Genomic DNA, 27,112 nt, shown 5'->3' on the forward strand with positions numbered 1-27,112 from the left:
AGATACTGAAAAGTTGCTCTGACCTATAGATCTTTACACTTTTCAGACCAAGACTAAAGAATTTTATTCTAATCTCCCCATTATATTTCAAGTATTAATTGGAAAAAGAGGAAAGAGTATATATAAAACAATCTGGGGACATTAAGTAAAAAGCTAGCAAACTCTGAAATACAATGGCTTACTAAACATTAAAAATGCCAATTTTCCTCACTTTTGGCTGAGTCTTTATAAAGACAACCTGTGGGCAGGAGGTCTGCCTTGTGGACTCTGCCCTGAAGTTAGAGATTCTGCTTCCCCTACCTCTACCCTCCTTCAGCTCCAGCCATCGACAAAGATCTGTAAACATTTCAGGCCTCTGGAGGGGAAAAGTGAGGTAAGGATGTGAAATGCAGTGCAAGGAGCTCTTCTCAGAGGGCAACAAAATGTGCCTGGCTGCCCAGGCCTGAGTGGGTCCCTTCCTGTGGAATGGGTCTGAGAACACAACACACTCATAACTGCTACAAAACCAGTCTAAGAAAAAATGGCCCACAGCCCTCCTTAGCCTTTAGCATAGACAGATGTTGAGAACTGACTCTTTAACAGTCTAAACCACAAGCCCACAAAAGTTCCTTTCAAAGCTGTACAGATTTTTATCAGTCTTCTGCTTTTTCTTTTCTTTCAACAGTCATAACTTTGTGCAGGGAAGCTGCCCAAAAACCCTTTCTAGCAAATTCTAGGCCCTTTCCTTTTAACCTTAACATTTATGTTTTGGTTTAGAAAAAAATTCTCCATACCCCTCCCCCTAATATACAGCTATATGTTCATGATAGAAAACTCTGGAAATATAAAGCCACCAAGACAGAGAAAAGCAGGCCCTGGCATCCAGCAAGTGGCCCATGGCATTGCTATGAGTTGACTGGGCTCACAGCTAGGCAGTGGTGCTCCTCTGTTGAACATAAACACTTTTTTATAGAACATCAACATCAAGGAAGCCCATTCTTGTCCAGGATGGGTCGACAGAAAAACAAGATTCCTGGATAATCACGTCTGTTGTTTTTCAGTCACCAAGTCATGTCCGACTCTTTGTCCAACTCTAAGCCATGCTAGTAGGTTCAGTGTCTGGTTCACAGACTTTCTTTTTGCTATAATATCAAACGATGAAAGCAGGGAGGGAGCTTCCTGGGGCCTCACTGTGTTGTTGTTCAGTCACTAAGTCGTGTCCAACTCTTCGCGATCCCATGGACTGCAGCACAGCAGGCTCTCTTGTCTTTCACTATCCCCTGGAATTTGCTCAAATTCACTTCCACTGAGTCGGTGATGCCATCCAACCATCTCATCCTCTGCTTCCATCTTCTCCTTTTGCCTTCAATCTTTCCCAGCATCATGGTCTACTCCAGTGAGTCAGTCCTCTGTGTCAAGTGGCCAAAGTACTGGAGCTTCAGATTCAGCATCAGTCCTTCCAGTGAATCTTCAGGGTTGATTTCCTTTAGGATGGACTGCTTTTATCTCTTTGGAGTCCAAGGGACTCTCAAGAGCCTTCTTCAGCACCACCGCTTGAAAGCATCAGCTCTTCGGCGCTCAGTCTTCTTTGTGGTCAAACTCTCACATCCATACATGATTCCTGGAAAATCACAGCTTTGACTACACAGACCTTTGTCAGCAAAGTGAGGTCTCTGCTTTTTAAAACACTGTCTAGGTTTGTCATAGCTTTCCTTCAAGAAGCAAGTGTCTTTTAATTTCACGGCTGCAGTCACCATCCGCAGTGATTTTGGAGCCCAAGAAAATGAAATCTGCCACAGGTTCTACTTCTTCCCCTTCTATTTGCCATGAAGTAATGGGACCAGAAGCCATGATCTTAGTTTTTTGAATGCTGAGTTTCAAGTCAGCTTTTTTTACTCTCTTCTTTCACCTTCATCAAGACACTCTTTAGTTCCTCTTTATTTTCTGCCATTAGAGTGATATCATCTTCATTTCTGAGGATGCTGATATTTCATCCGGGAATCTTGATTCCAGCTTGTGCTTCATTCAACCCAGCATTTCGCATGATGTATTTCACATATAAGTTAAATAAGCCGGGTGACAATATACAGCCTTGTCGTACTCCTTTCCCAATTCTGAACCAGTCTGTTGTTCCATGTCCAGTTCTAAGTGCTGCTTCTTGACACACATACAGGTTTCTCAGGAGACAGGTAAGGTGGTCTGGTATTCCCATCTCTTGAAGAATTTTCCAGTTTGTTGTGATCCACACAGTCAAAGGCTTTAGCATAGTCAATGAAGCAGAGTAGATATTTTTCTAGAATTCCCTTGCCTTCTTTATGATCCAATGGATGTTGGCAATTTGATCTCTGGTTCCTTAGCCTTTTCTAAAACCAGCTCGTACATCTGCAATTTCTCAGTTCACATACTGCTGAAGCTTAGCTTGAAGGATTTTGAGCATAACCTTATTAGCTTGTGAAACAAGTGCAATTGTATGCAGTTTTAACAATCTTTGGCATCGCCCTTCTTTGGGACTGGAATGAAAACTGACCTTTTCCAGTCCTGTGGCCACTGCTGAGTTTTCAAAAACTGCAGACATATTGAGTGTAGCATTTTAACAGCATCGTCTTTCAGGATCTGAAATAGCTCAGCTGGAATTCCATTACCTCCACTAGCTTTGTTCACAGTAATGGTTCTTTAGGCCCACCTGACTTTACACTCCTAGATGTCTGGCTCTAGATGAGTTACCACAACACTGTGGTTTTCTGGGTCATTAAGACTTTTAAAATATAGTTCTGTGTATTCTTGCCACTTTTACAAGAGAAATGCAAATCAAAACTATGAGGTATCGCCTCACACCAGTCAGAATGGCCATCATCAAAGTCTACAATCAATGCTGGAGAGGATGTGAAGAAATGTGACCCTTGTACCACTGGTACCACCAGTGGGAATGTACCACTGGTGGGAATGCAAGCTGATACAGCCACTATGCAGAACAGTATGAGGTTTCCTAAAAAGCTAAAAATAAAGCTACCAAATGACCCAGCAACCTTATTACTGGGCATATATCTGGAGAAAACCATAATTCAAAGAGACACAAGCACCCCTATATTCACTGCAGCACTATTTACAAAAGCCAGGACATGGAAATGACCTAAATGCCCATCACCAGAGAAATGGGTAAAGAAGATGTGGACATATGCACAATGAGCTATTCCTCAGCCATAAAAAGGAATGAAATTGGGCCATCTGTAGAGAAATGGATGAACCTAAAAACTGCCATACAGAGTGAAGTGAGTCAGAAGGAGAAAAACAAATATTGTATATTAATGCATATATGTGGAATCTAGAAAAATGGTAAAGATGATCTTATTTGCAAAGCAAAAGTAGTAGAGAACAAATGTATGGGTGCCAAGGAGGAAAGAGGGGTGGTGGGAGGAAACGGGAGACTGGGACTGACGTGTATGCACACACTACCGATACTGTGTATAAAATAGGGAACTAAGGAGAACCTATTACATAGCACAGGGAACGCTAGTGCTGTGCTGACCTAAATGGGAAGGAAGAGGGGATATATGTGTACATATAGCTGAGTCACTCTGCTGTACAGTAGAAACACAACCCTGTAAAGCAACTACAATCCAATAAAAATTAATTTTAAAATTATAAATAATAGTTCGCCTTCTCCCTTGGGAGATACAGGGTGGGCAAATATTTAAACCTATCTATATTTAAAATGTCAGAAACATACACAGAAATGTAACATTTCCTTTACTCACTTTTGTGATAGTTTTTAAGATGGCGAGACGATCTGCTGGGGGTGGTAAACCCACAAAGAGTGTTTTGTCCAGGCGGCCTGGGCGCAGGATTGCAGGGTCAATGATATCTAAAGACATAGGGAGGAAAAGCCTTAACTAAATAAAATCTTTTACAAAACATAATTAACATGAGAGATAGGAAAAGTACATTTTTAAGAGAAAAAACTGATAAATTAGACTAGTTTTAGAACTAAAAGATTCTCCTTGTCTTTAAGAAAGTGAAGTCTATCTATCCACCTCCTTCCTGCCCCAAACCTGTTTTCCTTCAGGATTCTCAAGCTAATATGATGACCCCAAATACCAGGCAGGTTCCTCCCTTCCCTCTAACTGGTGACACATTTTATCAATTTTATCAAGTCTGCTTCCTACTACCTTGAACCTCAGTCAAGGCCAAATGTAATGTCCCCTTAACTGGTTCTTTTCTAAATTTCCCCTCCCTGGGACCCCTTACAATGCTGCCAGAGTTATCTTCCTAAAATACATATTCAGTTCTCTCAAATCCTGCTCCACCCTGCAGAAGGAAGCCTGACACTTTCAACACCACGTGTCTGATAAGCCTAAGGGTCACCTGACTCTACGGGGCAAAGGTTCGCAAACATTCTGGTCTTAGGAAACCACTGCACTTTAAAAATGGAGTGCATATTACTGATGATTCCTTTTAAACCCCTCTCTCTTGTCCTTCCCTAAATCCCCTTACCCTAGGCAGCCACTGGTCTGTTTTGTCACGATGGATTAGTTTGCATTTTCTTGAATTTTATGTAAGTGGAATCATACAGCATATACTGTCTGCTTTTACTCAACATAATTATTTCGAGATTCACCTAAGTTGTCATGTGTATCAGTATTTACCTATTTTTTCTTGCTGAGCAGCATTCCATTGTGTGGCTATATCACATTTGTTTTTTAATTCTTCTGCTGACAAACATTTGGTTCATTTCCAGTTTTGGACTACTATAAACAGAGATGCTATAACCACTCAAGCACAAGTCTCTGTATATGCTTTTGTTTCTCTTCAGTAAATACCTATGTATGGGATGCAAAGCAGTATGGCAATAACACACTGTAGGTGTACATTTAACTTTTAAAAATCAACAAGCTGCTTTCCAAACAAGCTGTACCATCTTACATTGCCAACAGTAATACATTCATATACTCTGTATTCTTGTCAATTCTTAGTACAGTTAATCTTTTGTTGTGGTTGCATTATGATTTAATCTAATTGTACAAAACCTTGAGATTACAACTCCTCTACATTTCCAAGTGGAAGGTCATGTGTGCCTCCATATTCAATTCCACAGTTACCTCTGAGTGCATTTTACCTCATGACGGATCAATGCAGAATTCCCATGTAATATCTCAAACTACATAAAATGAAAGCAATTTTTAAAGCTTTGTGGGAAGTCTTCGTACTAATGATAAAAGTTTTTCTTTTTTTCGGGAAACTTCGAATTATAATGTATTATGTAACTGTATTTTAAAATGTTGGTCACTGAGTATCATGAACTTTGAACTGGTTTCTACTTCTAAAAGTGTACCATCACTAAGGTAAGACAACCAAAGTTTTCTTTCAATTCAAAACCCTCAATTGTGTTTTTTTATAAAATAAGACTTGTGTAACCAACCAACTGCCTGCTATGGGACAAGAACCATGGTAATAGTGGGTTCAACTATTACACAATTATGTTAACATTTTATTTTTAAACGCACTTTACAAGAAAATACATTAAGTATGGCTTCCAACAGGAGTGTTATAACAGACATGTTACCAAGCTCAGATTATTTTAGTTCTTTAAGGAAAAAACAGGCTTTCAGGTTAAAACAACAATTTGTAACCAAAACTTTAATCCCAAGAATTCTCACAAAACATATTATAAATGACAGTATGGAAAAAATTCTTGCACAGTATCTCAAAGTTCAGTTCTACAATGTACCCTTAAACTGGAGGCCACAGTTATCTTGAATAGTCTCAAGTTTCCAAATAAAGAATGTTACAAAGAGCTATGTATTCATATACATAACTCAGTGAAACTACAAACCATAGTTTCAGTGAAACTATGAACCATGCTGTGTAAGGCCACCCAAGACAGATGGGTCATGGTGAAAAATTCTGACAAAACATGGTCCACTGGAGGAGGCAATGGCAAACCACTCCAGTATTCTTGCCTTTAGAACCCCATGAACAGTATGAAAAGGCAAGAAGACATGACACTGAAAGATGAACTCCCCAGATCAGTAGGTGCCCAATATGCTACTTGAGAAGAGTGGAGAAATAACACCAGGAAGAATGAAGAGACGGAGCCATAGTGAAAAGAACACCCAACTGTGGATGTGACTGGTGATGGAAGTAAAGTCCAATGCTGTAAAAAACAACATCAACATTGCACAGGAACCTGGAATGTTAGGTTAGGTCCATGAGTCAAGATAAACTGATTCAAACAGGAGATGCAAAGAGTGAATATCAACATTTTAGGAATCAGGGAACTAAAATGGATGGGAATGGGCAAATTTAACTTGGATGACCATTATATCTACTACTGTAGGCAAGAATCCCTTAGAAGAAATGGAGTAGCCATCAAAGTCAACAAGAGTCCAAAATGCAGTACTTGGGTGAAATTTCAAAGACGACAGAATCATCTCAGCTCATTTCCAAGGCAAACCATTCAGTATCACGGTAATCTAAGTCTATGCCCCAACCAGTAATGCTGAAGAAGCTGAAAATGAATGGTTCCATGAAGACCTAACAAGATCTTCTAGAACTAATACCCCAAAAGATGTCCTTTTCATTATAGGGGACTGGAATGCAAAAGTAGGAAGTCATGAGATACTGGTGAAGTCGCTCAGTCATGTCTGACTCCTTGCAACCCCATAGACTGCAGCCCACCTGGCTCTCCTGTCCATGGGATTTTCCAGGCAAGAGTACTGGAATGGGTTGCCATTGCCTTCTCCAGATACACAGATGACACCACCCTTATGGTAGAAAGCAAAGAAGAACTAAAGAGTCTCTTGATGAAAAGAGGAGAGTGAAGAAGCTGGCTTAAAACTCCACATTCAAAAAACAAAGATCACGGCATTTGGCCCTACCTCATAGCAAATAGATAGGGAAACAATGGAACCAGTGACAAACTTTATTTTGCGGGGCTCCAAAATCACTGCAGATGGTGACTGCAGCCATGAAATCAAAAGACACTTGCTCCTTCGAAGTAAAGCTATGACCAATCTAGACAGTATATTAAAAAGCAGAGACATTACTTTGCTGACAAAGGTCCTTCTAGTCAAAGCTATGGTTTTTCTAGTAGTCATGTATGGATGTGAGAGTCAGACTATAAAGAAAGCTGAGCACTGAATAATTGATGTTTTTGAACTGTGGTGTTGGACCAGAAGACTCTTCAGAGTCCCTTGGACTGCTAGGAGATCAAACCAGCCAATCCTGAAGGAAATCAGTACTGAATATTCATTGGAGGGACTGATGCTGAAGCTGAAACTCTAATATTTTGGCCACCTGATGCAAAGAATTGACTCACTGGAAAGACCCCAATGCTGGGAAAGACTGAAGGTGGGAGGAGAAGGGGACGATGGAGGATTAGATGGTTGGATGGCATCATCTACTCAATGGACATGAGTTTAAGCAAGCTCTGGAAGTTGGTGATGGACAGGGAGGCCTGGCATGCTGCAGTCCATGGGCTCGCAAAGAATCACACATGACTGAGCAACTGAACTGAGTCATATACAGCAATCACATAAGGCATTAGCTGCTCAGTCATGTCCAACTCTTTGCAACCCCATGGACTGTAACTTACCAAGCTCCTCTGTCCACAGCATTTTCCAGCCAAGAGTACTGGAGTGGGTTGCCATTTCCTTCTCCAGGGTGTCTTCCTGACCCAGGGATTAAACCCAGGTCTCCCGCGTTACAGGCGAATGCTTTACCCTCTGAGCCACCAGGGAAGCCCACCACCAGGGAATCACATACAGAACTTCTGACCCAAAGCAAAGGCAAACTAACTTTCTTGAAATTTCTAGGATTCCACACCAACTGGAAAACCTCTTATCCAGTGCAAACACCAACGGTGGAACTCTCAAACCTCTAATCTAGATGTCCACAGTGTTCTCCCACTAGCCCTGCATCTCAGGGATCTTCAAATTCAACACAAGCAAAGCTGGGAGGGTTTCTAGCAACCCACATTCTTTGGAGTGGTCCAAAATAGCCTAAAGGTCATTCCAATTCATAGTTTCCAAGATTACCTACATAACTTTACAGTCTAATAGACAGGAATCACAATGCATTTCTAAATCTTGGGTTAGAAATACCAAGGCTTAAATATGTACACCTTCAGCTGGGTCTTCCTGGTCCCCTCCTGCCTGGCACCCACATATGCTCTCGCAGACTCAGTGTCCATGAATTGCCTTATAATGTCTCTTTCATTTCAGTCATTCTAAGGTTCACAGTGATATCTCACTGCAACTTTAATCCGCATTTCCTTGATGACTAATGACATTGGGCACCTTTTCATCTGTCACCTGTATACTTTCTATGATGAGGTGTCTGTACAAATCTTTTGCCTATTTTTAATATCTTTTGTTGCTGTTGAGTTTTTAGTTATGTTGTTGAGTTCATGAAATATCCTTTATCAAATAATATACTCTGCAAGTATTTTCTCTCAGTCTGTGGTCTGTCTATTCTCTTAGTGGCATCCTTTGAAGAGCAGGATTAAACCACTTGCTTGGAAGACTGCACTTCTGGTATCACATCTATGAAACCTTTGCTTGATCCAACGTAGGAAAAATTTTACCCTATGTTTTCTTCTAGCAGTGTTGTAGCTTTGGATTTTCATTGGTCTTTGATCATTTGAGTTCATTTTTACACGTCATAAAAGGTATGGATTAAAGTTCACTCTTCTTGCATATGGATATCCAATTGTTCCATTACTACTGAAAAGGTCATCCTTTTCCCACCAGTGCCTTTGTGTTTTATTAAAAAAAAAATTGTCCAAATATTTGTAGAAACATTGTTTTGATTCTATAATCCAATGATCTATATGTCTATGTCTATGCCAATACCATGCTGTGAAAACATCTTTTATTTTAAACATAAAAATGCAGATAAAAAAAAAATTATTATTTATTTAGTTTTATTTATCTGGCTGCACCAGGTCTTAGCTATGGCATGTAAACTCTTAGGTGAGGCATGCAGGTTCTAGTTCCCTGACCAGGGCCTGAACCTGCGCCTCATACACTGGGAGCACAGTCTTAACTTATGGCCCATCAGGGAAGTCCACAAATGGAGACCTTAAAGCCAGATCGGCATATCTCAAAACAAAGCCTGATATAAACAATCCCTATTGTATCTAGAAAGGATTCTTAGTTTAGGACTTCAATAATAATTTAAACTCTCTTACTGACAAACATCACATTTAGTATTTTATAGTTTATTATTTTATGAAATTATTTATTTTACTTACAGTAAAAAGCATCCTGAGTACTTTATATGCCATAAAGTGTGCATGGGGGGGGGGGGTTAGATGATTTAAACAATGCTCCATCAAATTAAAATTTCATGTACTGCATCATTTCTCAAAGAAAAGCTGGTTCATACTCAACAATTCTGTTTTGTAACTATAGGCATCTTACTGATGACTGAGATTCGGCTCTTTCCCCATCAGTTCCCACCTTGGTTAAGGCCAACAGATCCTTCCAGTTTTTCAGGCCTAAAGTCTGGGAGTCATACTGGATTCCATTCTTCCACATCTATACTCAAGCCATTGGCAAATCATGTCAACTCTATGATACAACATATTCAGATTCTTTCTACCCCCAGATACTACCTGATTCAAACTATCATCTTTTACTTGGATTATTTTTACAGCTCCCTAAATGGTTCCTTACCTAATTGTGTCAGAATTTTAAGCAGAAGACTCAAGATAACAATTCTTACCTTCTTCAGTTTCTAACAGAACAATTCTTATCTTTACAATGAAGAAGTCATCAACAATTCTAAAGATTTAAGGACAAAATTCATTCGCTTACAAATATGCAGAACAGGAGAAACTCTTCCTCAGCCATTGATCAAAAAGCAACTGCTATCCTATTAAGTACTCAAAAAAAGCTAAAATTTAAGAGCTAACAGTAGCAACTTTCAACTTACAGAAAATACTTTGTTACCAATGGACCTTCAATTTTCAACAATGCTGCCAAGACAATTCTATGGGGAAAAGATTAGTCTTTGCAGCAAAGGATCCTGAGACACATGAATAGCCTGCAAAACGATGAACACCTTTCTCACAACAGACAAAAATTAACTCAAAATGGATCAAAGACCTAAATGTGAGCACTAAAAGTATAAAACTCCTACAAGAAAGCATAGGAGTTAATCTCTGTGACCTTAGGATAGGCAAAGATTGCTTAGGTATGACAGCAAAAGAAACTGATATAAAATAAAAGAGAAACCTATTTACTTCTCTCCAAGTGCTCTCCATTTCAACAAGTAGCAAACTTTTTACCCTAGCTTTTAGGTAAAAAAAAGTCTAATAGTAACCTTTCTTTATTCTCTTTCTCACATCCACATCTAATTATAGTACTTTCTATTGGTTTACCTTCAAAATATATCCCAAAGTGGGATCAGCTCCCAATGATCACTTCTTAATTTTCCCCCCAAACTCACAGCAATTCTCCCCTGGATCTTCTAACTCAGATGATCCTCTACGTTAAGAACTCCTTTGGGACTACAGTGAAATTTATGGACTCCTTGTCAAAAACGTGCTTTAATGCATAAGGCAAAATACATAGGATTACAAAGAAATCAATGGTATTAAAAGCTATCAAATTGTTAGGAAAACAAAATTTTGAATAATAATACATATGAAGTGAAGTCGCTCAGTCGTCTCTGACTCTTTGCAACCCTGTGGACAGTAGCCTAACGCCCCTCTGTCCTTACGATTTTCTAGGCAAGAGTATTGGAGTGGGTTGCCATTTCCTTCTCCAAGGGATCTTCCCAATCCAGGGATCGAACCTGGGTCTCCCACATTGTAGGCAGACACAACCATCTGAGCCCCCAGGGAAGTCTCTAATAATACATGTATTTCCTTATTAACATCTTAAACAGCAAGTCTGATTGCACTAACTGTGGAGTAGTATGGGTATAAACAGGATTGTGTGATGTCTGTAAAGGCTGTAAGGTGACAGAGAAATAGCTACAAGTTCACAGCTCCAGGTATACTCAGTCTTGTCGCCAACGTTCATAATTCCGGGAAATGCTAAAATTCAGTTAGACGGTGGTGAAGTTAAGTTTGTCACATTTAGGCTCATGTCTGTATGCGCGTGCATGCATGCTGAGTCACGCAGTCGTGTCTGACTCTTTGTGACCCTATGGACTACGGCCAGCCAGGCTCCTCTGTCCATGGGATTCTCCAAGTAAGAATACTGGAGTCGGCTGCCATGCCCTCCCTCCAGGGGATCTTTCCACCCAGGGACTGAACCTGCGTCTCCTGGCAGATGGGTCCTTTACCACTAGCCCCACCTGGGAAGCCCCATGTAGGTTCCTAGATCCCTTCAATTCTAGCTACAGATCCCCAAGGTTAAGAATACCATTTTTAGCTAATTTCTGTGAGAGGTGTAAGATCTACGTCTATTTTTTTTTTTTTTTGCATGTGAGTGTACAGTTGTTACAGCACCGTTTGTTGAAAAGACTATCCTTTCTGTTAGGATACTGTCTTCGTTCCTTTGTCAAAGATCAGTCCCCTATATTTGTGTGGGTCTATTTCTGGCTTCTGTTCTGTTCCATTGATTTATCTTATCCTTTCATTAGAACTACACTGTCTTGATTATCACAGCTTTATAATAAATCTTGAAGCTGGGTAGTGCCAGTCCTCCAATTTTATTCTCTTCTTTATTTAAATTTTTATTTACTTTTTACATTTTGGCTGTGCTGGGTCTTTGTTGCTGAACACAGGCTTTTAGTTGTGTTAAGCAGGGGCTACTCTCTAATTGTGGTGCACAGGCTTCTCAACTGCCCTGACCTCTCCCGTTTCAGAGCATAGGCTCTACAGCATGCAGGTTTCAGCAGTTGCGGTTCACCGGCTTCAATGCCAGAGGCATGTGGAATCTTCCTGGACCAGGGATTGAACCTGAATCCCCTGCACTGGCAAGTGAATTCTTAACCAGTGGATCACCAGGGAAGTCCCTATTCTCTCCTTTAATACTGTGCTTGCTCTTCCAAGTCTTTTGCATTTCCAAATAAACTTTAGCCTTTCCATATAAACTTTAGAATAAACTTGCACTTTCATATAAACTTTAGAATATAAACTTTTGCCCTTCAATATCAACTTCAGAAACAAATGTTCTTTAAAGAAACTTGCTAGGATTGCTTTGAATCTACAGACCAAACTGGGAAGACTGACATCCTGACAACACTGAGTCTTCCCATCAGACACAAGAGATATCTATTTATTCAGCTCTTTGATTTTTTTCCATCAGTTTCATAGTTTGCTTCATACAGATCTTATACGTATTTTATTAATTTATACCTAAGTTCCTGTTTTTCTTTCTTTTTGGTGCTGATGTAAATGGTATTGTATTTTCTTTTTTTTTTTTAAATGGTATTATATTTTCAATTTCAAACTCCAATTGTTTATTGCTAGCACTGACCAACTTATTTTTGAAAAAGGTGTAAAATTGACTCAGTGGAGGAAGGAGTCTTCAACAAATGATGGTGGAACAACTGGATACCACAGGGGGAAAAAAACCCTTAGACCTAAACTTTGTGCCTCACATAAGTTACCTAACAACAGATCACAGGTTTAAGTGTGAAACATAACCATAACACTTTGAAAGAAAACACTGGAGACAATCTTTACGACATAGTTTTGAAAAACAGATTTTAGACATGGTCCTCAGAAAGTAATGTATAAAAGGAAATAAGATGACGAAAAGACAAGCTACAGACTGGGACAAAGATGGAAAAAAACTGAATCTCTCTTAGCGTTACTGACAGAAATCACAGTCACTCAAGAAGAGTCTGACAATCTCTTTAAAAATGAACATATATTTATCATATGACCCAGCAACCATGCTCCTGGGCATCTATGTCAAAGAAACAAATTATGTTCACACAAGAACCCAGATGTAGGTGTTCAGGGCAGCTTTATATGAAGCACTCAAAAACTGGAAACGAACATAATGCCCCCAAAGAGAACAGGTAAGCAAACTAGGACCTATCTCCACACCACAGAATACTACTCAGTACTGAAAAGGAACAGCCTACTGATACATACAAGAATTCAATCAGTCTCATACTATGCCACCTGATGTGAAGAGTTGACTCATTGGAAAAGAATCCTAATTCTGGGAAAGATTGAAGGCAGGAAGAAAAGAGGAATACAGAAGATGAGATGGTTGGATGGCATCACTGACTCAATGGACATGAGTTTGAGCAAACTCTCGGAGATGGTGAAGGATAGGGAAGCCTGGTGTGCTGCAGTCCACTGGGTTGCAAAGAGTCAGACATGACTTAGCAACTGAACAACAAGGGCATTAGAATAGGTGAATAAAGCCAACCTATAGGTCACATTTTGTATGATTACTTTCATACAAAATTCTTAAAAGTGATACAGTTATAGAGATGAAGAACAGACTACCAGTTGCCCTGAGTTAGAGATGGTGGGAGAGAGGTGGTTGTTTCCATAAAGGGACAGCAGGAAGGAGGTCTGTGTGGTGATGGAACAGTTCTTGTGTTGACTGCAATGGGATTACATGAATCCACACATGTGCTAAAACAGCACAGAAACAGACAGAATTACACAAATGTCTATTTCCTGGTTTTGATTTTGTACCATAGTTATGTAAAATGTAACAACTGGGTAAATGGAACTTCTGTGCATTATTTTTTATGATTTCCTGGGAGTTTATAAATGTTTCAAAATGCAGTTATTAATAAAAAAAGTCACATATTTTATAAAAAGAAAACTAGATCACATCATTCCCATTCAAAAAACCTTCACGGCAGAATAAAACCCACACCCCATACTGTGGCCTAAAAGGCCCCTTGCTCCTCTCCATTACTCACTCCCCGCTGCCCCCACCAAGTCTTTTCACTTGAGACACACTGGCCGTGCTGGTTCTCCAAACTTGTTCTCACCTCAGGGCCTTTACACTTATTGTTTTCTACCAGGAATGCCTTCTCTCAGATTATTGTATGGCTCAATTCTTCACATTATTTGGGTTCCTGCTCATATGTCATTTCTGAAGAAGCCTTCCTGGACCATGATAATCTAAGTTAGCATTCACTTCCTCAAAACAGACATTCTCCATCCTCTTACCCTGTTTTATTGGACTGCCTATTACTTATTCCCTGTTCAGCTCCAAATCAGAACATATGCAGGCAAATAAGTTTTCTGAATTGTTAACTTTTGAATTCCCAAAGCTCAGTAGGACCAGGCATATAATAAAAATTCTGTAAAAATGAGTGAATGAGTAAATCTTCTGAGATTAATGGTATGACTGATCCATATACAACACCAAACCATAAAGCTGAATGTGTAACTTGTACCATAATATCAAGAATATGATCAAAGAAAAATTTACATAACAAGGATTAAAGATAACTACATGTTTTTACATTCTGACTTCTCTCTCTCTGAATCTGGCTCTTCCTGTCACTGTCCTGACCAAGAGAATTTGTCTAATCTGGGCCCTACCTTCAAGAGGAATGGCAACTTCTGCCTTTATCTCTTGGAATCCAGCTGTTATCTAAGAGGGGGGAGTACTCAGAGAGCCATGTTAACAGAAGTCAAGCCACACGGCGAGGCCTTGGAATTTGACAACCGCAGAAGGAGAGGGGAGGCATAAGGCCAAGGAGCACCAAAGCACCAGACACGGAGCAGAGAAGTCACCTTGGAAGGGGTGCTCTGGCCCAGCCATGCCTGCTGGCGGCATGCGGATCACAGATGAACCACCTGGACAAGCCCTCCCTGAATTCCTGACCTACAAAATGACGAACAAGGCAGAAATGGTGATTTTAAGACGCTAAGTGTTGTAGCAGTTTGTCACGCAGCAATAGCTGACCAGAACATCAGGAGAGAGAGGATTTCTTAAAGCTAACCAGGAAATAAGTTATAAACAACCAAACAGAATGTCACAGGATAGAATACAATGGGACAGAACTGCCAAATAAGCATCAATACAAGCAAAGAGACCCAGAACATCTGTTTTTAAATTTATGTGGCTCCTTAATGTAATAGGGAGGAAGTGATGGGTGAGGTACAGTAGAGAGGAAGACAATACTCAAGGACGCTGGAAAGAACAAAACACAGGGGCCACACGATGATTCAACCTCCATTCACTGGCTAAGCTCAACAGACTACTACACTCAGTTGTCCGTTTTACAATTAAGGAGAATCTGGAGAAGGAGTTCAAAGATGAATGAAGAGATCAGAGGAGGTGAAGAAAACATGAGGAAAGACAATGTACCTGAATCCTTTTGAAGGAAAGGATTTAAGTAAAATTTAAATAACGCTGAAGGATCCACTATTTTCTAATCTACAGAGATTAAACTAAAAGATAAGATGTCTACAATGAACATGAATGAAAAATGTTGAGTGCAGTTAAAGACAGAATAGGTTATTATGGCAGACCAAACACTGTCTTCTTGAAATCTGCCAGAAAAGATCTGCAGCTGCTTGGGAAAGGCAGGATGTGATGCTATCCAAATTTGAGACCTTCAAGGTTTCTTCTAGGATGACTCTGATTTTATGACCCAACAACTATTCCTACTGCCAATACCTGAAGTGTGTATGATGATGATAATAATTACTTAACAGCTACTTGCCACATACTACAATATGTACATTACCAACATAACTTAAGCTTTGTTGACAACACTGCCTATTAGGTACTATCATCCTCATTTTACAGATGAATAAGTGCTGGTTAGCAAGATGAAGTAATATATGCTCAGGATTAATGTGGTACAGTAACGAATGAGTATACTGGTCGTTACCTCAGGCTCTTGGCTAGAGTTTTCTGTGCAACAGGAGTGTTTTCGTTATGCTAAAGAGATGACTCAAGGTTGGCCCCAATATAACTTCAGGATGGGGCCGGTTATCAGAATGACTAAGCATTTGATTAGAGGGTTGGAACTTGTAGCCAGACACCTGAGGAGGCAGGGAGACTGAGTTCAATCACATGGCTGATGAGTCAATTAATAAAAACTCTGGACATCAAACTTGAGGGAGATTGAACACACTGATGGGACAGGAGGGTGACGTGTCCTGACTCCATGGAGAAAGGGCCTGGAAACCATACCACCTCTGAGATCTAGCCCCAAGTGTACCCTTTATAATAAACTGGAACTGTAGGTATAGTGCTTTTCTTTTGTTAGTCCTTCTGGCAAATTATTGAACGTGAGGGCAGTTATGGGTATCCCCAAGTCTGTGTAGCAAGTTGGTCAGAAGTGTAGGTGTCCTGAAGACACCACGTGCAGCTGGCATCTGAAGCAGGGGAGTGGTCAAGATGACTTCCTCTTAACTTGCAGGTTCTGGTACTAACTCTAAGCTGTTAGTGTCAGAACTGAATTATAACCTACTCAGTTGGTATAGACCAATTAGGGTTGAAAGAGAAGAGTTGGTAAGATGTGAAGTGCTACAGCCAGGACTCACACCCAGTTCTGCCAAACTCAAAGGAAATATTTCTAATTCAAAGAAAGAGTCTAATTCAAAGGTGTTAAACCATAACACCTTTCAATTTTTCTTTTTAAAATGAAATGGTATACAATTCACAAAGATTTTAGTATCTGTACTAACGTATGAGAAAGGAAAAATCATATCTGCTTAGAAAACTGAAAAATCCATTTAAGCAATTAAAGTCCCATGTCCCTGCTGGCAGACATAGTTAGAAACCTCAATGCAGGGCAGCTATGACAGAGTCACTCACACGGATGGCGAAGTATCAAACAATATGAAAACAATTTAGGACCCAAAGTATAAGCCACCTTCAGTATTTCTGAAGTTTTGAGCCTTTTTCTAAGCCCTTCCCAGAGGACTTAAGCTTTTTAACAATTTAAAAAATAAGTTAAGTGCAGGTATATGGATAAGCTTCTAGGATAAAACCATAAACACCCACCTTCAGCCTTCAGATACAGTGAAAAAGAGCCTGGTTCCTGTGTCCTATAAGCGTGAGAGGAACCACGGGATATAAATCCTGATAATACTTCATGGTCAAAGTGTATGTTACAAGTGTTCTTGGCCAACAAGACAACTTTATGTGTACCAACACAGGAAAAAAATCTTATAGAATCCAGGCAATACCAACACACACACACACCCCCCACACACACCCATTTTTAAAAAATTATAGCTGACTTAAATGCTTTCTAAAGTTTTATTCCAACTTATGAACCAAAAAGGGATTCCCCAAACTTAATCTTTCTTTAGTAGGATGTATGTAAATTATACTCTTTGTAAATGCTGAAGTTTTTAGACTTAGCTGTTTTAGTCTTCTTTCTTACCTGGTCTGTTAGTGGCTGCCATAATAAAAACTTGCTGACGTGTTTCCAGACCATCCATCTCTGTAAGCAGCTGATTCACCACTCGGACACTTGCCCCTGTCTAAAAACAAATAAATATAGCTCCATCAGCTCCTAATAAAAAGAAGAACACACTGCTGTTTTTTTTCCATACAAAATATTATAATTGCTAACTTGAATGAAAGCTTCTGTCAAAAGATATAATATCATTTCTGAAGAAGTCACTGTATCTAATCACTGTGCAAAACATGTTCTTGTCAGTGTGCTTCCCCCGCAATCTTGCTACCATCCACAATTCAGATGAGGAAACCAAGGCTGAGAGAGGCTATTTGTCCAAGGTCTCAAAGCTAGATAAAGATAGAAATGAAATTCAATCTCAGGCTCAGCTGGTGCCAAAGTCTTACACCTCTGAGTCAATTGAAGAAGCAACAGCTGAGAATTCAAAATCCTGTGATAAACCATAATGGAAAAGAATAGGAAAAGAAATGTACATGTGTATAACTGAATCAATTTGCTTCAATACAATTACTATTATATATAATTGCATTAATATTAAATATTAATATAACCAATAACATATAATATTAATGTACTGCTGCTGCTACTGCTAAGTCACTTCAGTCGTGTCTGACTCTGTGTGACCCCACAGACGGCAGCCCACCAGGCTCCCTCGTCCCTGGGATTCTCCAGGCAAGAACACTGGAGTGGGTTGCCATTTCCTTCTCCAACACATGAAAGTGAAACATGAAAGAGAAGTCGCTCAGTCACGTCTGACTCTTCGCAACCCCACGGACTGCAGCCCACCAGGCTCCTCCATCCATGGGATTAATATACTAAATATCAATATAATTAATACCATCAATTAGTTTAATACAAATTAATACAACACTGTAAATCAATTATACATCAATGAAATAAATTTTAAAAAAAGATCTAATAGCTACAGTGAATTTCCCTTTGGGCAAATCTAGACTCAGCTCTTTTTTTTTAAGGTATTTAAAGATCTTTTTGATGTGGACCATCTTTAAAGTTTTTATTGAATTTACTACAATATTTTTTCTGTTTTAGGTTTTGGTTTCTTGGCTGCAAGGCATGTGGGAGCTTAGATCCCTGACCAAGGATCAAGCATGCACCCCTTGTATCGGTAGGTGAACTTTTATCCACTGAACTGCCAGGGAAGTCCCAAGACTCAGTGTTTGGATGCCAGATCAGGCTCCCCAGGACACTGGATATCCAGAGCTATTAGCTGGGAAACTGAGGCCTTTTCTCTTTTCCATGAAGCATATAATACAAAGCTCAGGGCAATATCCAAGAGAAAGATGCAAGAAGTTGGTGAAGAAAGGGTTATTTACCCATTAAACAGAGAGCTTTAAAATTCACAATGAAGGAAATGAGAAAAGTAGTGCTGTGCTTCTGTCATTAATTGCCTTTTTTCAACATAAATTTTGTGTACAGAGGCAGTAATGAGTTTAACACACTGATTTCTCCAGAAAAAAATTTTGGTGTACCTTATTATCACTCGTTGGAGACATAGCATTAACAGTCAGGACATTAACAGAATTATAATCCAGATTCAAGAAAAAAAAATAAAGAAAAAAAAAAACACAACACTATTCTACCTAAGCAAAGTAAAAACCTCAGAATTGATTTTATTATATTAAAATGTAAAATTTTATATAATAAAAAAAGATAAGTGATAAAACTGGGGAAAACAGTACCAATACACGTAACTAGTCAATAGACTAATCGCCATCATATATAAAGAGCTCTTATAAATTAACAACAACAAAAAAGGGAAGACATGTTATATGTGTTGCCAAAGCAAGCACAGAAAAACAAATAGAGTCGATAGCAAAAGGGTCAGAGACATGAATACTAAAATGTAACACCATGTTTTGACAATAAAACTGAGAAAAATAAAAAGATAGGTATTACTCATTATTGACAAAGATATAGGAAATAGTTATTTTATACACTGTTGTTAACAGATGCATATAACTGGCAGTTTTTGTGAAAAAAGATTCAGTATTAACTTCCCCGGTGGCTCAGACAGTGAAGTGTCTTGCTTACAGTATGGGAGACCTGGGTTCGATCCCTGGGTCGGGAAGATCCCCTGGAGAAGGAAATGGCAGCCCACTCCAGTACTCTTGCCTGGAGAACCCCATGGACAGAGGAGCACGGTAGGCTGCAGTCCATGGGGTCACAAAGAGTCGGTCATGACTGAGTGACTTCCCTTCCCTTCACTTCAAAATATATGTATACATCTTCTACCCAGAAATTCTACTTCCAGAACTCTCACACATTCCCACATGGGCACAAAAGTATGTGAAAGAATCAATACAGACGTATTTTAAGAGAAACAACTAGAAACAATGTAAACGTCCTAAACATAGGAATTACTGAGTTAAATCTTCTCTATCCAGACTGTGGAATATTTATGTAACAGCTAAAAAATAAGTTATTAAGAACATGGGGAAAGTGTCAAGATAGGATGACCACATCTATGTTAAAAAAGAAGTCGAAATCATACATGTTTTTAACATTACAGAAAAAGTTCCAGACCACAAATGCAAAACACTCAGCTGTCAGCAGAAGTAACCTCCAAGAACAACAGGGAGGAGAACAGGAAGAAAAGATTTGACTCTCTTTATACTTCATTTGAATTTTTCCCAATATGTATTCATGAGTAACTTACATGATTAAAAAAAAGAGGATACATTTAATTTTAAAATTTTTCAGAATCCCCTTTAGGTGAAAATGTTAAAGAAAAACATATTCTGAATACAAAAATGTGAGGGAGCAGTGAGGCATGAGAGAGAGAGAACCTAGAAGTTAGAAATGTAGTTCATACGGACGCAGACTTCTTTGAAGGCAGGGAGTTGACTGGACATATACCTCAGTGAACTCCTAATTTAAATTACCAGTTGGTAACAGAGAGACGCAAACCAACGAACAGGCTGTCAATGAAAGAGAAGGGAGTAAAAAGTAAAATGCAGAGCATGGCACGCCTCCACCGGCTGGACATAATGTGTAGGGTTTTGCCTGGGATACACATTAGGTTTTGGAGTGTGACAGCTGGCAACAGAACCTTGGAAGGATCTCTGCCCTGGCCACTCACATCACTATCAGAGATAAGACTGCAATAAAAGATTTTTTGCAATACTGCTGACTACTAGGTGAGGAAACAAAAGTGCTATGATATCAAGCACATTTATCCCAGTCAAGTTTTGTTTCTGCAACTTTTGAACACTTCTGTGAATTTTAAGCAAAATGAGGCACCTTATGAATGTTTCACAATCTAAGAACACACATAAAATAACTATCTGAAGATAAATCACAAGAGAAATACAATCACTTCCTTAATCATCTTGTAATAAATGTACTTACAACACAGTTTTCGCTATTCTCTTCAAAAGGTTATGTTTTTTTTTTAATATTATGCTTCACTACTCTTCCAACTCTTTTATAACAGTATTCCTGAGAACTATTTCTGGGCACTCACTGTACTGAAATTTCTTAAGAACAGTGATTCACAGTAGTAATGCAAGTGGTAATTAATGCAGATCAGTTTATGTCTTCCCCAGATAGAAATGGCGCTGAGTCTTAGAGCATATTATCTGACCCTACTCGGAGCACATGATGTCTTGAATTATATTTTCTACTGTTTCAGGAACCCTGAAAACAATCATCAGATTACAAGGTAAGCTATCCAGAACTAACATTCCATTCCCAACAACACACTTGTGTCAAACAGGTATGAGAAACCAAAATAATACACAGAAAAACAAAATGAATACAGAGACTAATAAAAATAAAACTGTTATCCTTAGGCCGTTTTCAAATTACTAGGTTTCTTCACTTAAACAGTCTCAGCGTTCTCAAGGAATGACTTTATAAAACAACTATTTGAACTCTACATAACTTTACAAGAAATTAAAAAAGGTTTGGTGCTTCAAAAAAATCTGTAATCACTAAACTATGATACCTACCTCTCGGGCTGATCTTCGAGGGCATAAGGCATCCACTTCATCAAAGAATATCACACAGGGTGCTGAGTTCTTGGCTCGTTGAAATACCTGTCGCACAGCACGCTCACTCTCACCAACATACTAACCATACACAGAATGGAAAGAAAATGTAGAAACAATTCAACTTTGGAGTTTGGGCCAGATTATAGTAATACTAGTTTTAAATGACATGTATATATCAGAGTTCAAAAAGCATTAGGTCAAAACACAGGCAACAGATGACATTTAACCATTCTGACCTGCAAAAATAGTTTTATTTGGTTCAACTTCATAAAATTATCTCTTAGTTAAACTTATTATAAATTTTTTCATTTATAAAATGAAGACTAAATAGAATATAAGGTCTCTTCTAGGTCAAGAAAAACTCCACAATTCTATGGCATTTTAGAACTGATCAAAGCTTTATGCATATAAAACACCCAGCATATATTTTCATTAATTCAACAGTATTTTAAATGAGAAGAGGACAACTTACTGTCCTACTGTTGCTTTTATATAGGTCATCTTGCTAAAGGAAGAACTCATGATGATAATATAGCATCAGAGGAGGCAAATTAAGCCAGCTAGATATCTACCAGGTTTCATAAATGCATACTGTACGGTAAAATCAAAATACAAACCAACTCACAGACAGCTACAACATTAGAACTAACTAAAATTAAAAGTCACATGTAAAACAGTTTCACTTTTAGCTAGGCACAAAAAATTATTTGTGTAAAATTTCAACCTAGCTAACTAAGAAAAGCTTTTTTTCTAATAATGCTAAATAAGACAATCTGAAAACATCTTTACAATGGCGATTATACCTAAAGTATCTTTTATATTACTGTATGATTATATGGCCATATGAAAGTAATTAAGGCACAGAAGACATCAGAGATGACAGCGATTAAAGTACTTTTGTTTTCTATTTGAGTAGATCTTCTTTTCTTCAGATCTGTCCTATACCTTTCATTGTACTTTTCCTTATTCTGCTTCTCTCACATGACCTGCTTTCCCAACCTACTTCAACACAGTTCTTGCAGTCTAAAAGACCATTGATCTTTCTTCCCACTGCTCTCTCATCTCTCACAGCACCTCCTACTGTTATAATTTCTGAGCTATCCTACAATACCTTCACCATATTACAACATAAGTCCTTGGAAAGCAGAAGCCATGACCATTTCAAATTTTTCTGTGATCATAACATCCTGCACAGTGTACAAATACAGTAGACCAACTTAGTTCCCTGAAAAAAATCTAAATTAACAAAAATTAAATTTGGAATGCTGAACCAAAACATTCAGTAGATATATTTAAATTATTATCATTTTACACTGATTGATTTTGGCTGCACTGGTCTTTGTTGCTGCACTTTGACATGTATATAATGCTCAACTTAAACATCTATCCAGAAAAAAAAACTGAGTATTTTTTAAAAATTTCTAATTGGAAGATAATAATTGCTTTATAATACTATGTTGGTTTCTGCCATACATCAACATGAATCAGCCATAGGTATACATATTTCCCCTCCCTCTTGAACCTTCCTCCTATCTCCCAATCCATGCATCCCTCTAGCTTGTAACAGAGTTAAGTTTTGAAAACTGTGGTTATAAGTCATTCAATAAACTACTACACATAAAACTAATAACTAGAGGCAAATATATCAACAAGGGAAATATTATAATGTTTAACAAAAATAACAAAATCAAGTTATAAAAGAACACATACCATTTATAAAAAGTGGCTGTTTTTATCATTTATGAAAGCAGTTCCAAACATATAGTGAAAGTAGACATAACAATGTAATGAACCCCAAATACCTCCATCACCCAGCTTCATAATCATCAACACAATTCATGATCAGTTTTGTTTCATCTAAACCCTGTCCACTTTCTTTCTACTTGTTATTTTGATGGAAAGCCCAGACATCATAACTTTATTTATAAATATTTTACTACCTCTAAAAGATAGTAGTTTTAACATTAACTACATGACTACCACACTTAAAAGTTATTTTCTTAATTTAGGGATAAATATATAATATATATAGTAAATGTAAAAAGTGTACTGAATGAACTGAAAAAGCCTTTTTAAACAAATGATACCATTTTCATTTCTTCTTTCTTTGAATATTACGGAATGGCATTTTTACTTTTCATAGGCATAAATAGGAAATAAGAAATTCAAAGTCCCGAACTTGAGATACAAACTGCTTAAATGCAGTAAGAAGTTGTTATATAGTAAATACTTCAGTGATTTCTTTCCCTCTAAGTATTTTTATTTATTAATCCTTAACTCATCTGAAGGAAAGCAGATTAGGAGTCTGATGACACAGATTCAAATGTCAGCTCCATTAACCCCAAGCTATTGGGCACTGGCTGAGTTATACAACTCCTTGAAACTTGTTTCCTCATCTGTGAATCAGGGCAACAATATGTACCTCACAGGGTTGTTGAAGAATAATACATGTAAAGTGCTTGACAAATTTGGAGTTAACACTTTAAAATGCTGACTATTTTGATTATTTCCATTTTGCTGGTGAAAAAATCTAGGCTCAGATGTTAACAGACTTAATTAAGAAAGCATTTATACACAGCGAACAGTACAGCAAAGCAAAGCTCCATATCTTCACTCCTAATGCAGTGATTTTACCAAAATATCACGACTATTTCAAAATTCTGAGGACCCTGTAATCTGAATGACCATTACTTTTCCTAATAAAAAATAATAGCTAATGCCACAGCAACTTACCATGTTTAGTAATTCAGGGCCCTTGACAGATATAAAATTTAACCCAGACTCATTTGCAACAGCCTAGTAAGAGAAAAAAGACACAAATAAGATAAGTACACAATAAAATACTAATAATGTGTGATAATACAAGGAATTTTTGCAGTTTATCTCTATTTCCCCCTTTTCATAGCTGTCTCTTTCTCATTAGAAAGAAAACAGACAAATGGGAATAAAAAGAAACTCAATACTCTTCACAAATTATTCAGACAAAAAATCAGATGGAAATGACCAGAAACATTTATGTAAATCTTTTGTTTGCATAAATGTGGTATATGTAAGCATATTTGAAGCCTGAGTTTAGAATCCTAGTAGAAATCTCAGTGGGCACAAATACCCTGCCCAATGAAAGCAATCAGTCATTCATTCATTTATAATCCAAAATTCAAAAGCATCAATATCAGTCTTTACGGTACTTCAGTCAGTTCAGCTGCTCAGTTGTGTCCTACTCTTTGCGACCCCAAGGGCTGCGGCACGCCAGGCCTCCCTGTCCATCACCAACTCCCCGAGTTTACTCACACTCATGTCCATTGAGTTGGCAACGCCATCCAACCATCTCATCCTTTGTCGCCCCCTTCTCCTCCCGCCTCCAATCTTTCCCAGCATCAGGGGCTTTTCCAATGACTCAGTTCTTTGCAACAGGTGGCCAAAGTACTGGAGTTCAAATCAGTCCCCCCAATGAATATTCAGGACTGATTTCGTTTAGGATGGACTGGTTGGATTTCCTTGCAGTCCATGGGATGCTCAAGAGTCTTATCCAACCCAATTCAAAAGCATCAATTCTTCGGCGCTCAGCTTTTGTTACAGCCCAACTCTCACATCAATACATGACTACTGGAAAAACCATAGCTTTGACTAGAGGGACCTTTGTTGCCCAAGTAACAACTACTTTGAGAGCAACAACTCTGCTTTTTAATATGCTTTCTAGGTTGGTCATAACTTTTTTTCCAAGTAGCAAGAGTCTTTTAACTTCATGGCTGCACTCACCATTGCAGTGATTTTGGAGCCCAAGAAAACAAAGTCTCTCACTGTTTCCATTGTTTCCCCATCTATTTCCCACGAAGTGATGGGACCAGATGCCATAATCTTCGTTTTCTGAATGCGGACTCTTAAGCCAACTTTTTCACTCTCCTCTTTCACTTTCATCAAGAGGCTCTTTAGTTCTTCGCTTTCTGCCATAAGGGTGGTGTCATCAGCATATCAAGGTTATTGCTATTTCTCCCAGCAATCTTGATTCCAGCCTGTGCTTCATCCAGCCCAGCGTTTCTCATGATGTACTCTGCATATAAGTTAAATGGTGGGGGGGGGGGGGGGGGGTGACAATATACAGCCTTGATGTACTCCTTTTCCTATTTGGAACCAGTCTGTTGTTCCATGTCCAGTTCTATCTGTTGCTTCTTGACCTGCATACAGATTTCTTAGGAGGCAGGTCAGGTGGTCTGTATTCCCATCTCTCGAAGAATTTTCCATAGTTTGTTGTGATCCACACAGTCAAAGGCTTTGCTACTGCTGCTGCTAAGTTACTTCACTTGTGTCCGACCCTCAGCGACCCCACGGATGGCAGCCTTCCAGCCTCCTCCGTCCATGGGATTTTCCAGGCAAAAGTACTGGAGTGGGGTGCCATTGCCTTTTCCGCAAAGGCTTTGACATAGTCAATAAAGGAGATGTTTTTCTGCAACTCTCTTGCTTTTTCAATGATCCAACGGATGTTGGCAATATGATCTCTGGTTCCTGCCTTTTGTGAATCCAGTTTGAACATCTGGAAGTTCATGGTTCAAGTACTGCTGAAGCCTGGTTTGGAGAATTTTGAGCATTACTTTGCTAGTGTGTGAGATGAATGCAATTGTGTGGTACTCTGAGAATTCTTTGGCATTGCCTTTCTTAGGGATTGGAATGAAAACTGACCTTTTCCAGTCCTGTGGCCACTGCTGAGTTTTCCAAATTTGCTGGCATATTGAGTGCAGCACTTTCACAGCATCATCTTTTAGGATTTCAAATAGCTCAACTGGAATTCCATCACCTCCCCAACTTTGTTCATGATGATGCTTCCTAAGGTCCACTTGACTTTGCATTCCAGGATGTCTTTCTCTAGGTGAGTGATCACACCATCATGATTATCTGGATCATGAAGATCTTTTTTGTATAGCTCTTCTGTGTATTCTTGCCACCTCTTCTTAATCTCTTCTGCTTCTGTTAGGTCCATACCTTTTCTGTCCTTTATGGTACTTACAGATTATTTTTTAATAAAGATTAAGCTGTATGGTTTAAAGCCAAAGATAGCAACAAAGGAGAAATATATGGTGACACATTTAGAAGAATCCAAAAACTATACTGTACAGGCAGAGCTGAAGTCTAAATAAAATTACTCAAAACTTCAAAATGATCAAGGAATAAAGCTCCTTTCTATGTTTAAAACTTGATATCTGAGCTCAAATTTGTGTTCAACACACTCCTCAGTATCTCCACTTGGATCTTTCAAAAAATTTTTCCATTTGGATCTTTTAGGAATTCAAGTCTGTCATTTCCAAAGCAGCACTCTTGAATCTCCCAAAGCCCAAACTCTCCAAACCCCACACCCTAAATTCTTTTCCTCCTCATCCCAGTAAATACATTTTCTAAGCCAAAGCCACGGTGTCTCCCCTTGATCTCTTGTTAGATCAGTGAACCCATATGGAAGTTCTACTGGCTCTAATGCTAAAATGTAGGTGAGTCTGTCACTTCCTATTTGTCCACTATACCATCACCTTCATCCACACCATGTCCTATTGTCTGAACCTGCAAAAAACCCAGATCAAACCAAACCCCCAAAACCCTGACTAGCTTCCTTTCCCTCTTGCCTCCCTCCAGTCCATTTTCCACTTAGCTGTCAAGGAATTCTTAAAAATGTAAATAAGAGGGGAGGGATAAATTGGGAGATTGCGACTGACATGCACACAGTATCATATATAACACGGGTAACTAATAAGAACCTGAGGTGCAAATATAACCAATTCAAAAACAAACACGACAAGGCACCCAAGCCAGGG

At 38.7% G+C, this 27,112-nt stretch overlaps 1 protein-coding gene across 5 annotated transcripts in view; it reads right to left on the bottom strand.

Annotated features, from left to right (window-relative positions):
• Nucleotides 1–27,112, bottom strand: part of NVL (nuclear VCP like) — an 83,119-nt gene that overhangs the window by 22,227 nt on the left and 33,780 nt on the right. For 4 of the 5 annotated variants that reach the window (XM_060396352.1, XM_027976295.2, XM_060396350.1 and 1 more), the window contains exons 16-19: nt 24,048–24,110; nt 21,273–21,392; nt 17,266–17,365; nt 3,735–3,841 (exon numbers count right to left, since the gene is read on the bottom strand). In XM_060396352.1, the coding sequence (XP_060252335.1) occupies nt 3,735–3,841; nt 17,266–17,365; nt 21,273–21,392; nt 24,048–24,110 (390 nt within the window). Of the gene's footprint in view, nt 1–3,734; nt 3,842–4,624; nt 4,797–17,265; nt 17,366–21,272; nt 21,393–24,047; nt 24,111–27,112 lie in introns of those variants that run through there. The other variant, XM_060396353.1, reaches the window with a different exon arrangement.

Source organism: Ovis aries, chromosome 12 (genome assembly GCF_016772045.2).
Source record: "Ovis aries strain OAR_USU_Benz2616 breed Rambouillet chromosome 12, ARS-UI_Ramb_v3.0, whole genome shotgun sequence".
Lineage (NCBI taxonomy): Eukaryota > Metazoa > Chordata > Mammalia > Artiodactyla > Bovidae > Ovis > Ovis aries.